We start from the raw sequence: 15009 nt of genomic DNA, 5'->3' as shown, positions 1-15009 counted from the left end.
AATACCACGAGCCATGGGACACTGGAAGAGCCAGCTGGGCAGATAGTCCTTCAATACTTTTATGGACTGTATACACATTAAACAAAAGGACAAGATGGCACTCTCTCATTTACACAGGCATGATTTGTGTTGAGATGGGGTTGTGCACTACAAGTGATGCAAACTGTGAGCAAGGGTGGCTCCTCCACTTGGGCGGAGGAGAGTGGCCCCACTGCTTTCTCGCAGTGCGAGAAGTAGAACCATAAAATGGTATTTTAAATACCATTTTATGTTTCTGCTTCTCGCACTGCAAGAAAGCAGAGGGTATGCCTGGTTGGGGGCAGGCGGATGGGCGGTCCTGCAGGAGTCCAGGGGAGGAGTGCGCTGACTGGTTGGTTGGTTCCAGGGATAACGAAACCAGTTATATGCTTTCTGCATTTTCTCTATGTAGGCTACAGAGAAAATGGCTTCCCCATAGACGCCTGTGGGGGTCGGCGTCCTAGCCAATCACAATGCTGCCATTGAAGTGCTCTGATTGGCTTGGGGGGGTGTGGGGGCGCCTGCTTCCTGTATGGAGAGGAGACTCGATACAATGCGACGTGGGACCGGAGGAGATAGTAAGTTAAATTTTAGTTTTTAAAAATTAAGTTAACCGCCCCTGACCCTCGCACCCGCGAGTCATGCCAGCCGCGACTGACTGTGAGATTGATCAAATTGTTGCTCAATTGGTCAGTGTAATGAAGGAACAAACAGAGGATCCTGAAGCAGCTGAGAATTTGTGAATTCGTTCTTGTACCAGTTATACCCGATGCCAGTAAAATGCAGTGACATGTCTTGATCCGTCTACAAAACCCTCTAAATTCTTTTTTTATTCTTCTTTACTTCACGAGCAGAAACAAAGACCTTAAATAACGTTGGTGTTTGTTGATGTTGTAGACAGAGTCCTTTAATGAACTGGGACACTTGAGGATTCCTTAGGTTTACACCCAGAGTGCTATAAAGTCACCTAACCTACTCAGGCAATCACCAAATATTGAAGGACAGTTAGCAAACCCCCCCCCTCCCCCGGAGGCAAAGGGGTGGGGATACAATGTTAAATGCAAAGGTCGCAGATAACGGTCAAAAAGCACAGAATCTTACCTCAAAAATGAATTTGGAGCTGCCAAAGTTAGTCTTCTGCTTCTGCCAGAAGTTATCCGGCTTGATTATCAGTGCAACGTGGATTTCGGCGGGAAATGCTTCTTGGAGGGTCTTCAGCAGAGGTTTGATCAAGTCCCATTTGGATCCTCGCATGTCAATAATAACAGTGAATCCTCGCTTACACACATCTTCACTGTGGGAATGAGAGCATGACATGATGATTAATATTGCCCTTGGGCATACATGCTTATTCTGATCTTCCTGCAGCTCAATTTCTCAGCATGAAATACTTCTTGTGTCATACTGGTTATATGCTGTCGGGAGGCTAATGCAGACTGAGATACTGTGTGTGCACAGGAGTTGTATTTCCAATTACTGGCATATATTTCATGACAACAAGTAAACGTGCTTTCAGCTAGTAATATTGTGGCTCATACAGTTTGAAAGACAGCAAAAAGCAATGTCTTGCAAATTGTGGTCCCAATAAGAACAGGGATTATTGAAGAAAAGTGAACAAGATCTGGATTTATAAAATCATTACTCTGTGTGAAAAGACGCTATGAATTCAGTATTGACGCAAAATGGCAATTCACATTTCTCTTCTGCAACCAAAACTATTTGCTTAAACAACAAATCCCTACAACGTACAAATTACACTTTTTCATTACTACACGTACATTTCTTGAACTTATAACAGTAAATTACAACTCGTGAAAAATGTTGGCTTGCCACAACGGAGAAAAATGTTACAGCCACCATAACAGAACTAAGGAACTTGGTCCCAAATTCCTGAAGAAAAAAAAAAATAGGAAAGTGATAAGGGGTTAGCGTAAAAATACCCTAACCTCCCATCTCTTGTGGAACTCGCAGTGTTGTCAAAATGTTAAATTAAAAAGAAAAACTACTGTTACAATGAACCGGGATTCACCATGGCCTTGTATAGAGGTCTTTGCACAGAAAGAGGGGTTTGGGTCTACCAGCAGCGGCGCTTTGGCTACAGGACATGGCCATTTGGCCATCTGCGGCAGTGGGTTGGCCACTCATGATACGTTGAGTGCAGGGCCAGGGCCTGTGGCCAACCCACATGGTGCGCAACGCCGAGGACTGTGTGCGGCAGGGTGTTGGCCATCTTCGGTTGCTTAGGGCAAAGGAGGAGCAGGCCTAGTTAGGTATGGTAATAAAATCTTACTTTACGTTAAGAAAACCACCCTAGATATTTGCAGAAAAAAAAACAAAAGTTTAGAGTAACGTCATAGTTTAGTACAGTAATAATCAGGGCCTCTGAAACTATGCGATTCTCTGGATGCAGCTTTTTTTTTTTATATAATTATGGATTTGCTGTGGCAGCAGAATCGCATAATTCCAGCAGCCTTGGGAGTAACATATTACTTTTCAAGGGAAAAAAATCTCAGAAATGTACTGAAAAACAAAAGGTTAAAGTGATATTCTAGTTAGGTGTGATTGTCAATTAAAATATTACACTTAAAACAACAAAAAACTCTGAATTTCACCAGTTATAATCAACTGAAGTAACTATAGCTCTAGCCCACGCCATGCACTGCTTAATACCTCACATATTGCATCACTCATGACAAGTTCTATGATATCATTGACAGCATCAAAGCGCCATCTAAAACAAGCGTCACTGATGACAACACTACGCATGGCGAGGGAGCAAGAAAAGTATTTATTCTTGGCCAAATTAGGTAATCCCTACATTATCACAGGTAGGATGATCACACATTTCTTACATGCGGTAATTAGGTGGGCAGATCCATTAGTTCCAAACAGGCATCAGCAAAGAGACTATGTATTCTACACAATACTCCTCAATAGCAGAAATCCATCTGAGCTTTAAGAACATGCAGATGTTTCGTTCAAATGAAATGGAATGGAAATACAAAAGCGCTGGTACTCTGTACTCAGGGGCTATTTGCCCCTGAGAAGTGCAGGTACTCTCCCAATAACACCTTAGCCGCGGCCGTTATTTCGCGACAGTGCGGCGGTTCCGCGGAGTGGGCGAGGCCGTGTCGGTCGTTCACAGCACCAGCGAGGTAGTGCTCGCGATGGCCAACGGCAGCAGGGAAGGGGTTAAATGTGTTGCAGCAGGACTGAAAAGTGCAGGAAGTCTCACAAAAACTTGGCAGTATGGGGGCGCAATGTGAAACACACCAACCATTTGGAATAGATAGATTTTAATCTATGCCAGAGCATTCAATCTTCTAATGCAATTAGCTCAACTATGGGGTATAGCTGGACAAATTAGCTATGGAGTTCGATTCATGTTCTCCAATCCACCAATTGTTTCCTTATATAATACGGTCACAAACAGTCTGATGAATGTACGCATGGGTTTTCACAGAGTTCCACTATGAACTGCCTTAGTAAATAGATTCTGTTGGCACATATCCACTAGGGTGCACATGTACATATTCATCACTACCTTATGTACTACAACACTTATATTTGTATACTTTCTTAGCCCTGAAATAGTCGCAGGTTCTTCCATGTAAGCGACGAAACACGTGTTGGCTAGGAACGAAGTACACTGATTGGTGTGTGTAACGACACCATCCTAAGAAGTTAAGAAAATAAAGTAACAACAGAAAAAAAAGACGACTGTTGTATTTGACATTGAATAATTGGACATATACTTTCAGCGTGTGCATGGGAACAGTGTTCTATTTTATAGATATACACTATAATAAATGATGGGCCACGTTTAATAGCCTCTTTGGCTTTTTAGATATTTTTTCCAAGAGGAAATATGCTGAAACACTAACCATCTCTACCATTTTCTCAAAATTATTTGGGAGTGGGGTGGGTAAACCTGTAATCTTTCTGAAGATAATCAGACATAGTTGGCACATCATGGTGGTACTTAGATATTTAATGTGTGCCCTTTCAGATCCTATTACTCTTTCACAAATGAATGTGACCAATGTGCTATGAAATGTATTATTTGACCCAATTGTTTCAACAGTTTCTCAGGGGAGAACCTTTCGAACTGCCCCATGAGACAATGATGTAATTTCTTTCGCGGACTACAGTTTGTGGCAAGTATTACACCTGAACACTTTCAAAATCACCAGTCAGCACTGGTCACCTCCAATCCTTAGCCTCTATGACAATGTCCCCCCTTAGCCATTTTTATTGTGCTATCCTCTGGCTACCCCATTCCTGGTAAGTGCATCCTCTAACAAAGCTCTCTCGCAGCGCCATCAGCATTTTTCTCTTCCACATTCCCTTCTACAATTCACTCTTTAAGTTCTTGTCAAAAAGGTGGAAGGTTGTATGTTACAGTGATGGAGCAGATTTCATCTGCAGTCAGGCATTGTTTCATTTTTGTGCTTCAGACAGACTGCATTTAAATTGCCACGCACCTTTTGGTGCAAGTTAAAACATGGCACATGAAAATCATGAAAGTGAGGCCTATTCACTCTGAAATGCTTTTGCTGAATTAACATGTGTTTTTGCAATGTAGAGAAAAGTGGCCTTTTTAGCTCTGAAGATTAATAGAATATGTTTCTCTCTTCCCAGCTCATCCCTAAATCCACTATTCCTGTCTTAATAGACTTTGACTTGTTGCATATTTTGATAAATATTTTCAGTTAATAACACCTCTTTTACTTTGTTGCACATTGCACCTTTATTTTGCATGTTGTCATAAATAATAGAAAAGCTGCTTTACACTAGTAGCTTGGCTAGGTGAACATTTATATATGACATTAATATTATCTTTTTGTTTGTTTTATTTTGGGGCCTACCATTAAATGGCTGACTGTGAAACCAGGCTATGGCTTGCTTTGAAAGAGAAGAGAGCATGCGCAGACTGTGGCAGCTTGACTCAAACCACGAAGAAGTCAAGGACAGCTTGAACTGTACATTCTTGTGATTCTGCCAAATGTACCAGTGTTAGTTAAAAGTATCCATCTGACTGCTCTGTGAAGGAAGGAAGGGAAACTATAGAAACATTTTCCCTAGCAATTGTTGCAAACTTATAAAATGTATTTATTATGTATGCTTCTTTTGTTAAAACTAATATAGTCAGGTTTTTTTGAATGCATCAGGAAAGTGAGAACTCATGCCATCATGACGGACCAATCAGGTACAGGTTTTCCTGAAAGTTGAAACATGTTGTGTAGTCTGCCAAAATTTTGTGTATAAATACTACCTCTCCGGAGGAGGGGCTGGCTTTTTTCAGCTCAGCTGGCTTCTAGGCTCATTAGGGGGTGTGTGAGCTCTTGAGAGAAGGAACAGATTAGGCCAGACATCCTATGGGTTAGGTACGAGATCGTCACGGGTGCATGGGCGTCCGAGGAGAGTCAGGGGGAGGGTTCTTGCTTCCACGTCATATCTTGGCACTGCAGGCGCATTCCTTTGAGGTCTGGTGAAGGAGGGGCTATCTCACTCCCTGCTTGCTCTTTAGACACAGACAGATGCAGAAGAACAGCTGATTAAATAGAATTAGATGCTAAACTTTAAGTTATGCTTTGACTAATTAATTAGGTCTGAAAAGATTTATTTGTTTTATGCATTTATTTCTCTTTATTGGAGATTTTTGCAAACTATTTGATTTTTGATTCGCCTTGCAAGACTATTTTTTCTTAGAAACTTTAAGAATTTTAAATGACATTTTGCGCCACATTCCTATATGTAATGCTTATATGCAGACTGTAATATGTTCTGTATTAATGCTATTTTTCCTGTTTTCCAAATTCTGTAACCTGATTGATATTTTACTAATGAATAAAGGGTCAGAGAAAACTTAACTTTTGACTAGAAAATAAAACCCTTTAAATACTCAACAACTCTCTTTATTGGCTTAAAATAATAATTGCATTTTTGACTGTTCATGATTATTAAAGTCTCCTGAAGGTAATACATGGTGTGAAGGGCCCAACACCTTTTGAGTGGTAAATTAGAGGTAGCATGAAGGTTTTGCATTGAGAAACTACCAGAAGAAATTATCGCTCCATCAGTTTTTGGTAAGCAGAGGATGGTCATTATTGATTAGTTTGGTGATTAATGATTATTGATTTCACCATCAACTACTCAACTAATGGATCATTGACCTTAAGAGGGAAGTAAAATAATTGCCCAAGTTAGATAAATGTCCAAGTCCTGATTCCTGACTCAAATGCTCAGAACCTGAAGACTGGCAAAGCAGTACTGGAAAGTGATGCAAGAAGTGGTGTGAGTATGAATAGGGTTGTGAAATGTTGTTAATATGCTAGCATGTATTTTTGAAGTGTTGAAAATAGTAAGGATTTTTACTGTTGGTGACATTTTGCTCATTTTGAATTGATGGTGTTATTGATTATATTGGTAATTTCATAGGACATATTTTTTGGTTATTGATTTACATGTTTTAACTCTTCATGTTGAGTAAGTGCCTTGTTCTATGTTGTCTGGAACACGCAGGTATGCACACCTGTGGAATCCCGGGAAGGAATAGCGGGTGGTAAATGGAAGCCACACTGCACTGAGGTTACTCGTCTGTTGGAATAACACTGAGAAGCTGGGTAGGGCTGGCAGTGTTAAATTAGGGACTATTTTCTGTGTGAGTGATTGTAGCAAAGAGTTTGCTGGTGAAACTTTGGTCTGATATCACCTAGAAAGGGTCACACTAAAGGAGTAGCAGGTTCTTCTGAGCTTGATTGACAGCAAAAGGGTTCGCTGGTGAAACTTTGGCCTAAGATATATCCTGAAGGATAAGGCCAAAGGAATAGCAGGTTCTTCTGAGCTTGAGTGAAAGGTAAGCGGAAGGGATTTACCTGTAGTGTTTGAAGAGTAAACGGAAGGTCTTACTTTAAGTGGAATGTGTTACTCGCAGTGAATATAAATCTATCCTTTATTTAGCAAAACAGACAGAGTAGCGAATGTATTTATGTTGTTACTAATAGAGTTATTGATTAAGAAAATATTGCAGTAAGGTTTTGTGGAGGGTCAGTAGTAGGAGTAAAACTGACTAAAATTGAGACTGACAGCTTTGGAAAAAAGAAATTGCATTGAACTATTGCAAAAATGAAATTGTTTGAAGGCTTAAAGAAGCTGTTAGGAGGTAAAGTGAAAAATTCGTTTTTTATTGGTGATGCTCCTGAAGGAACACCTGTGCATTTTATGTCTACCAATTTGGGACAAAATACATGTATGTGGGTTCACCAATGGTGCAAGATTACTGAAAAAGAGGGTGTTTTGAGGTTTCCAAAATATGGTACTTTTGAACTGCAAATTATTGACAAATTAAGGGAAGTGTTATGTGAAATAAAGACACCATCTAAAGCTGCACAATTTGAGGCCTTAAGCTTATGGGAAAAGGTAGCAAGAGAGAAAGCAAGTGAGGATAAAAAGGTAAAGCACCAAATGCAGGAGAAGAGAATTAATGATGATAAAGAGCTTCAAATAAATAATGATTCAGGGGATAAAATAATGGATGCATTGTTAACTGAGTGTCCACCACTTTATGTGGTTCCCATTAAAAATACTGAAAATAGTGTACTAGTAAGCACTACAGTGGCTACTGCTTCTGTTGAACAGAGAAAAACACAGATTGAGAAAACTGTGCAAACATTTCAGATTGACCCATTACCTGTTGATTCAGCACTGACAGTGATACCTCCAGGTGTTACTGCTTCAAATGTGCCTGATTCAGTCCAAGAATTGCTAACTGCAGATGCACAGATAATGCATAGAAAAATGATGACTGTCCCAATTATTATGGTCCCTACTGAAAAGGTTCAAAGAGCTGCAGAAGGGGTGATTATGGCAGGGTTTATTTCAGAAACTCAGAATTCACAGATTATTGAACAAACATTACCCCAAGCACTGAAAGGTGAGGGAAAAATGGTATTTACAACATCTGCAGCTCAGAATAAAATTAATGTAATTGAAAATGTTATTTTTCAAACCTGCTTAGAGGAAGCAGCAGTGATTAAAAAGATAGAAAACATGGGAGAACATATTAACACAGGCCCTGAAAAAGAGAGACAGCGTAGTGTTTTAAATTCAGCACTTGAACATGGAGAAAATAACAGTCCATGCTGTTTAAATAATGAAAATGTGAACCAGTGTCAGGAAAAATAATTAATTTCCCTGAGTAAGGAAACAGTTGCATGTGCATTAACTACACATAATGGCCTGACAGATTTGGCTCAAAATTATGAAATTGATGTTTCAGGAAGTTTTCCATCTCAGAAAAGTTTTAGGGTACATATGGATGATGAAGCAAATGAGAAAATGTGTTCTTCAGAAATGCAACTGCACATTGCAAAAATAAAATATATTTTTAAATGCAATGGGTTTGAGAAATTAGGAGACAAATGGGCAAGAAAACATGAGAAGAAAAAGAAACCACCAGACCTAGCTAGGAAACTGGATAAGGAAAAGAAGCCACCAGATTTAGTTGAGAAAAATAATAAGCAGAATGAGGGAGAAGCTTTTGCTTACTCATTGAGAGAAATGATGGGAGAAGTGCATGTTCCTATGCTACAGAATAAAAGTGAACTTGCAGCATTTCTGAACACAATCCCACAATTGAGAGACAAATTTATGCTGTGGTACCCACAAGTTGATGGCTTTGTTGAGATTTTAAAAGAGCTGTGCATTAATTTGGAAATGTTCTTTTACATTGTCATGCAGAATGAATTGTGGTTTGAATCTAAAGTTGTTCAAGGGCCGGTGAGGAGACAATGAAAAGGGTTTGCATGAATACACCATCATTTTCTGTTGTTATGGAGGAAAATATAGCAGTGATTATTTTCCTGAAGGGTGAAGTGCCAGTAAAGGATGCTGATTGGGTACAGATTAAAAGAACACAGGATGGAAGTAAAGTTGGTTTGGTTTGTGCAAATTCAGGTATGGATGTTGTACTGATGGAAAATATGTCCTTTTACCATCTTTATAGCAGATTTGAGCATTGGAAGAAGAAAAATAACTTTAAACATAATGCACAAAAACATGGAGAAATGCAGATGCAAAATATGCAAGCTAAGCAAATGCAAATGTCAAATCAGAAACAGGTACCTATGGCAGGAATTTTCCAAGCAAAGATGGTCCCACAAAATATGGAAAATGCTAAAATTAATTTAAATAAGATGTCCAGAGAAAATGTGAATTATTTCCAGAGACAAAATCAGAACCCAGTTCAACAGGTTGCTGTGTTTGAAAAGGAGAGTTTTAACACTCACAATTCTGAATTTACCAAGTCCCCTGTGAAGGCAGTGGAAAGTCCAGATTTAAATGCAGGAGTTTTAAACAAAGAAATTACAAACTCAATTTTAGAAAAATTTGCACCAAAATTAGGCCCATTTGAGGAAAACTGCAAAACTGTTGTCTGTGACTCTGGCCTAGCAGAAAAACAATTGTTTTGCGAATTAAACAGCACAGAATACTGTACATCAGATAATGTTATTTTTCAGATTCCTGATGAGAATGTACATTTTAAAATGGCCCAACAAGAAACAGCTGTAGCATTATTTTCAGAAAAGACAGTTGAAAAATTACCTTCTGCTTTGGAAAAAATAATAAACACAGAAATAAGAGAGTTCACAGAGAAGGATGCCAGATTAATAAAATGTGCAGAACATGTCTTATTAAAATTAGAACCAAATGACCTGTATTCAGGAACACCATCAGTTGCAGAAATATTACCAATAAAAGGATTTTTGATGGAATTGATTAGAAGTTTATGTAACTTTCTGATCACAGGTTCACAGAAAATAAATGAAAAGAACAGAATAGTGCAGGAGATTAAAAGCATATTTTTTCCATGTTGTCCTGTGGTACCGAATCCAGCCAATATATTTTTTCACATTCCATGTGCTGAAGAATGGCTTACTTTTATTGATTTTTGCAAAGTCCATGTAACAGTGCCATTGCATGAGAATAGTCAGGAGTACTGTCAAAAAGAAGATGAATACCTGGGACACAAAATTGGAAAGGGAGGTAGAAAGGTGTCACCAGAGAGGGTGGAAATAATTTCCAAGATGAATCCACTTCAAATAAAGAAAGAAGTCAGGACATTTTTGGGAATGGTTAGCTGCTGTAGAGAGTGGTTACTAAACCTTTCCCTAGTGGCTAAGCCTTTACTGAGGCTGACACATGAGGATGTGTCTGATCCGCTTCCATTGGACAACAATTGCACAAAAGCATTCCTAGAGCTGAAAGAGAAAGAATGTTGCGCCCCAGCCCTAGGAATGAAAGTTTATTTGAAAGAAAATACACCAATTTGCAGTGAGAGGGAGGGCTGCACTCTCTCATTGACTATTCAAAAAGATGACTGTGTTCAAAGCTCTGTGATGTATTGCCCAATGACCTTTGACCCTAACGTCACAGAAATGTCAGCAAATGATTTGGTTTGTGATGAAACTGAATATGAGTGTCTAAATATCATGAAGATATGCATAAAGCCAAAATCAGACTTTAATGATCAATGCCTGAGTCAGCCCAACAATGTCCATTTTGTAGATGGCCCATGTTTGAAAGGTGACACACTAAAAGCAGCACATGCTGTGCTCCTTATACATTATGTTGTCAAAGCTTCATGGCTTTTAGTAATTACCCCAGCCCAAAATTCGAAATTGATTGCCCTTACCATAACATGCAGTATATCTGCTCAAATGAGAGTCACTGTTGTCATGGGAGAGAGAAATGCTAATTCAGTTGCACAAATTTGTGTTCTGATAACATGTACATTCTATGGAATCTTCACAGTTGAATTAAAAGAGGCTCAAGAAAATGTATTTGAAGCAGCACAACAGGGTTGTATCAGAAATGTTTTTGAGAAAATTGACAACTGCATAGTGGCAAAAGAGTTATTGCAAAGACTGATGCCCAGGTATAGATTGCCAGTTTCTCTGAAATCAGATCATAATGTGGTCACAAAGATAATGAGTGCAGAACAACAGATTGGACAAGGAATGGATTGCAGCTATCTGCCTGAAGTGTCAAGCATAATAAAGCAACACAATGGCAGCACTGAGTTACCTTTTGCAAAAGACGGTGTCTCACTAACACTAAAGTGGCTTGAAAATGCATATGCAAATGCACTTGTGGAAAACAATGATGTGAACACTAGCCATGGCTGTGTAGGTCTAGTTGATGTACAGTGTGCTGTTTCTCACCAGATTGCAGCTGCTACACAAGATCTGCATAATGGATGGTGCAACGGCTTTGATCTGAGAGATGCTGTGGTGAAACATCTGAATCTGATCAAAGTGAAAATAAGAGTGAAAGGCATTGGTTGAAAAAGTGCAAAGGATTGATGGTGCTCTGTCCGAGTTTCTCAGCACCTAAGTAGTCTAATTTGCATTGAAAAGGTAGAGAATGCCACACTGTATGAGCCATTCTGATGGCAAGCTGATGACAAAAAGCAAAGAAATGCAGAAACTGTCCTGTTGAATTCCTTTTTTATCATTTTAGTTACTTATTTTAAAGAAGACTAACTGTTTCAAGAAGCTACCTACAGAACTCTGCACTAAAACATTTGAGCTTGGCTATATATGATCTGATTACAGATAGACTTGTGTTTGCCTTAGAAATAGAAGTAAAATTGTTATATGCTCAGCTTTTGCAAAAAAAAAATGTCACTTTTGAAAATGAAATATGTGTGATGAATTATAAATCAATTTATTATGATTTGAATCATCAGAAGGGTGGATTGATGGAGCAGATTTCATCTGCAGTCAGGCATTGTTTCATTTTTGTGCTTCAGACAGACTGCATTTAAATTGCCACGCACCTTTTGGTGCAAGTTAAAACATGGCACGTGAAAATCAGGAAAGTGAGGCCTATTCACTCTGAAATGCTTTTGCTGAATTAACATGTGTTTTTGCAATGTAGAGAAAAGTGGCCTTTTTAGCTTTGAAGATTAATAGAATATGTTTGTCTCTTCCCAGCTCATCCCTAAATCCACTATTCCTGTCTTAATAGACTGACTTGTTGCATATTTTGATAAATATTTTCAGTTAATAACACCTCTTTTACTTTGTTGCACATTGCACCTTTATTTTGCATGTTGTCATAAATAATAGAAAAGCTGCTTTACACTAGTAGCTTGGCTAGGTAAACATTTATATATGACATTAATATTATCTTTTTGTTTGTTTTATTTTGGGGCCTACCATTAAATGGCTGCCTGTGAAACCAGGCTATGGCTTGCTTTGAAAGAGAAGAGAGCATTCGCAGACTGTGGCAGCTTGACTCAAACCACGAAGAAGTCAAGGACAGCTTGAACTGTACATTCTTGTGATTCTGCCAAATGTACCAGTGTTAGTTAAAAGTATCCATCTGACTGCTCTGTGAAGGAAGGAAGGGAAACTATAGAAACATTTTCCCTAGCAATTGTTGCAAACTTATAAAATGTATTTATTATGTATGCTTCTTTTGTTAAAACTGATATAGTCAGGTTTTTTTGAATGCGTCAGGAAAGTGAGAACTCATGCCATCATGACGGACCAATCAGGTACAGGTTTTCCTGAAAGTTGAAACATTTTGTGTAGTCTGTCAAAATTTTGTGTATAAATACTACCTCTCCGGAGGAGGGGCTGGCTTTTTTCAGCTCAGCTGGCTTCTAGGCTCATTAGGGGGTGTGTGAGCTCTTGAGAGAAGGAACAGATTAGGCCAGACATCCTATGGGTTAGGTACGAGATCGTCACGGGTGCATGGGCGTCCGAGGAGAGTCAGGGGGAGGGTTCTTGCTTCCACGTCATATCTTGGCACTGCAGGCGCATTCCTTTGAGGTCTGGTGAAGGAGGGGCTATCTCACTCCCTGCTTGCTCTTTAGACACAGACAGATGCAGAAGAACAGCTGATTAAATAGAATTAGATGCTAAACTTTAAGTTATGCTTTGACTAATTAATTAGGTCTGAAAAGATGTATTTGTTTTATGCATTTATTTCTCTTTATTGGAGATTTTTGCAAACTATTTGATTTTTGATTCGCCTTGCAAGACTATTTTTTCTTAGAAACTCTTTAAGAATTTTGAATGACATTTTGCGCCACATTCCTATATGTAATGCTTATATGCGGACTGTAATATGTTCTGTATTAATGCTATTTTTCCTGTTTTCCAAGTTCTGTAACCTGATTGATATTTTACTAATGAATAAAGGGTCAGAGAAAACTTAACTTTTGACTAGAAAATAAAACCCTTTAAATACTCAACAACTCTCTTTATTGGCTTAAAATAATAATTGCATTTTTGACTGTTCATGATTATTAAAGTCTCCTGAAGGTAATACATGGTGTGAAGGGCCCAACACCTTTTGAGTGGTAAATTAGAGGTAGCATGAAGGTTTTGCATTGAGAAACTACCAGAAGAAATTATCGCTCCATCAACAGCTCAGCCCTGCCTCCCCCCTCTGGGACCCTCTATCACTAAGAGCAGGCTGAGATTTCTATGCAAGCCTTTAAAAAGCCCTAACTACACAAGAAGGTCAGGTCTCAACCTTCTTTTTGTAACCTAGTGTTGTTCCGTCAGGGTCGGCCTGGGATAAAATATAGGTCCGGGCACCAAAATAAAAGTGGCCCCCGTTAGTAAACTAGACAGCTAAAAACGTAGCCCTTGCTAGCCTCGTCTCTCTTGGCCTATATCTCTCTAAAAGTTGACCATAATTTACAATCTCCTTATAGTCAATGATTTCTCCCAAAAGAGTTGTCTTCTGTGTTGCGCCCTCCATTTGGCTGCAAATTATCCATGCCGTGGTGAACTCAAAATGTTTGCACATGGCACACGGTGGGCACAGTTCTTTTGATATATATGTACACAGTCCTTGTTAGAGTATGTTTCCAGGTCACATCACCGCCGTGATTGCCAAGAAGTCTCCAGCTGGCACATGGTAGCACTGCCGACCTTGATAAGTTTGTCTATGCGGCATGGTAGCTGTACTGGCACACATATGTTGGCACATAGTGACACTGTAGGCTAGGGTTTGTCTGTAGATGGCACACGAAGATAGCGTTTCTGAATTGGCTCACAGCTAGCACATGGTGGCAGTGCTAACACAAAGCGGTCTATAATTTGCACACAATGACTGGTAATTTTCTCTGTGTTGGGTGGTTAAGGATATCTTGGGGACTGTGTAGATGATGGCCAGGAGTCTGTTTGAGTATGCATGAATGATGTGTATGTGAAGTGTAGACGCTGAGTGGGATTTATAATGACTAGGCAATTATTTTTACTGTGTCTTGATTGTATAAGAAATATATAATATATTATAAATTGTGTGTTTTATAATATAATGATGTCATTTATGTTGAAGTTTGATAAAAAAAAGTAATAATAAAATTCACGAAAACGTAATAAATGTATACAAAAGAATGTTTGGTAAGTAATTCTATTTTTGAATAACTCTGAACTTGAAGTAATACAGGTTGAGCGGTAATGTTACCCGGCCTTGGTTTAAAGTGGTGGGGCAAAGAGAATTGAGGTAACTCAAACTGATGACCTACCACAGAATATGATGAGAGGCCCTGAAGTCTCACATACCTCACAAATATGTATTGGCCTTTAGCTTGACGGAAGCCCACTGAACAGCTACCACCACCCCCGATACACCCCCTTGTACCCTTGCCGAGGCCTGCATTACACCACTGCTGAGAGGAGATGCCAACAACATCTTATCTGAAATAGGTACACCAGTAGACAACTTTGGGGAGGGGAGAGTGGTCAGAGCCACAATAGCCCCCATGGTGGGAAGTTACGGATTCCCGAAGTGGGACTCTGCCCCCTTGAAGAGTGAGGGGTACTGTTACTCGCAAAACTCAACCATGGGGTACTGACGGCTACACTGTATTCACCCATTAGTAGGTGCTTTCGCCCCACAGTCTAGATCTCTGGGGAAGGAGGTGATGGGGCACGAGGTGATGGGGCACTGGCACTAACAAGA

General features: G+C 39.4%; 1 protein-coding gene across 6 annotated transcripts in view; it reads right to left on the bottom strand.

Moving 5' to 3' along the window:
- KALRN (kalirin RhoGEF kinase) overlaps window positions 1-15009 on the bottom strand; it is a 1626736-nt gene that overhangs the window by 1120340 nt on the left and 491387 nt on the right. For all 6 annotated transcript variants that reach the window (XM_086957084.1, XM_086957086.1, XM_086957088.1 and 3 more), the window contains exon 4: window positions 1120-1312. In XM_086957084.1, coding sequence (XP_086813210.1) covers window positions 1120-1312 — 193 coding nt within the window. The remainder of the gene's footprint in view (window positions 1-1119; window positions 1313-15009) is intronic.

This window comes from Lissotriton vulgaris, chromosome 2_1 (genome assembly GCF_964263255.1).
Source record: "Lissotriton vulgaris chromosome 2_1, aLisVul1.2, whole genome shotgun sequence".
In the NCBI taxonomy this organism is placed as follows: domain Eukaryota; kingdom Metazoa; phylum Chordata; class Amphibia; order Caudata; family Salamandridae; genus Lissotriton; species Lissotriton vulgaris.
Note: the sequence above shows the minus strand (reverse complement) of the source record. Positions and strands in the feature narration are given on the sequence as shown.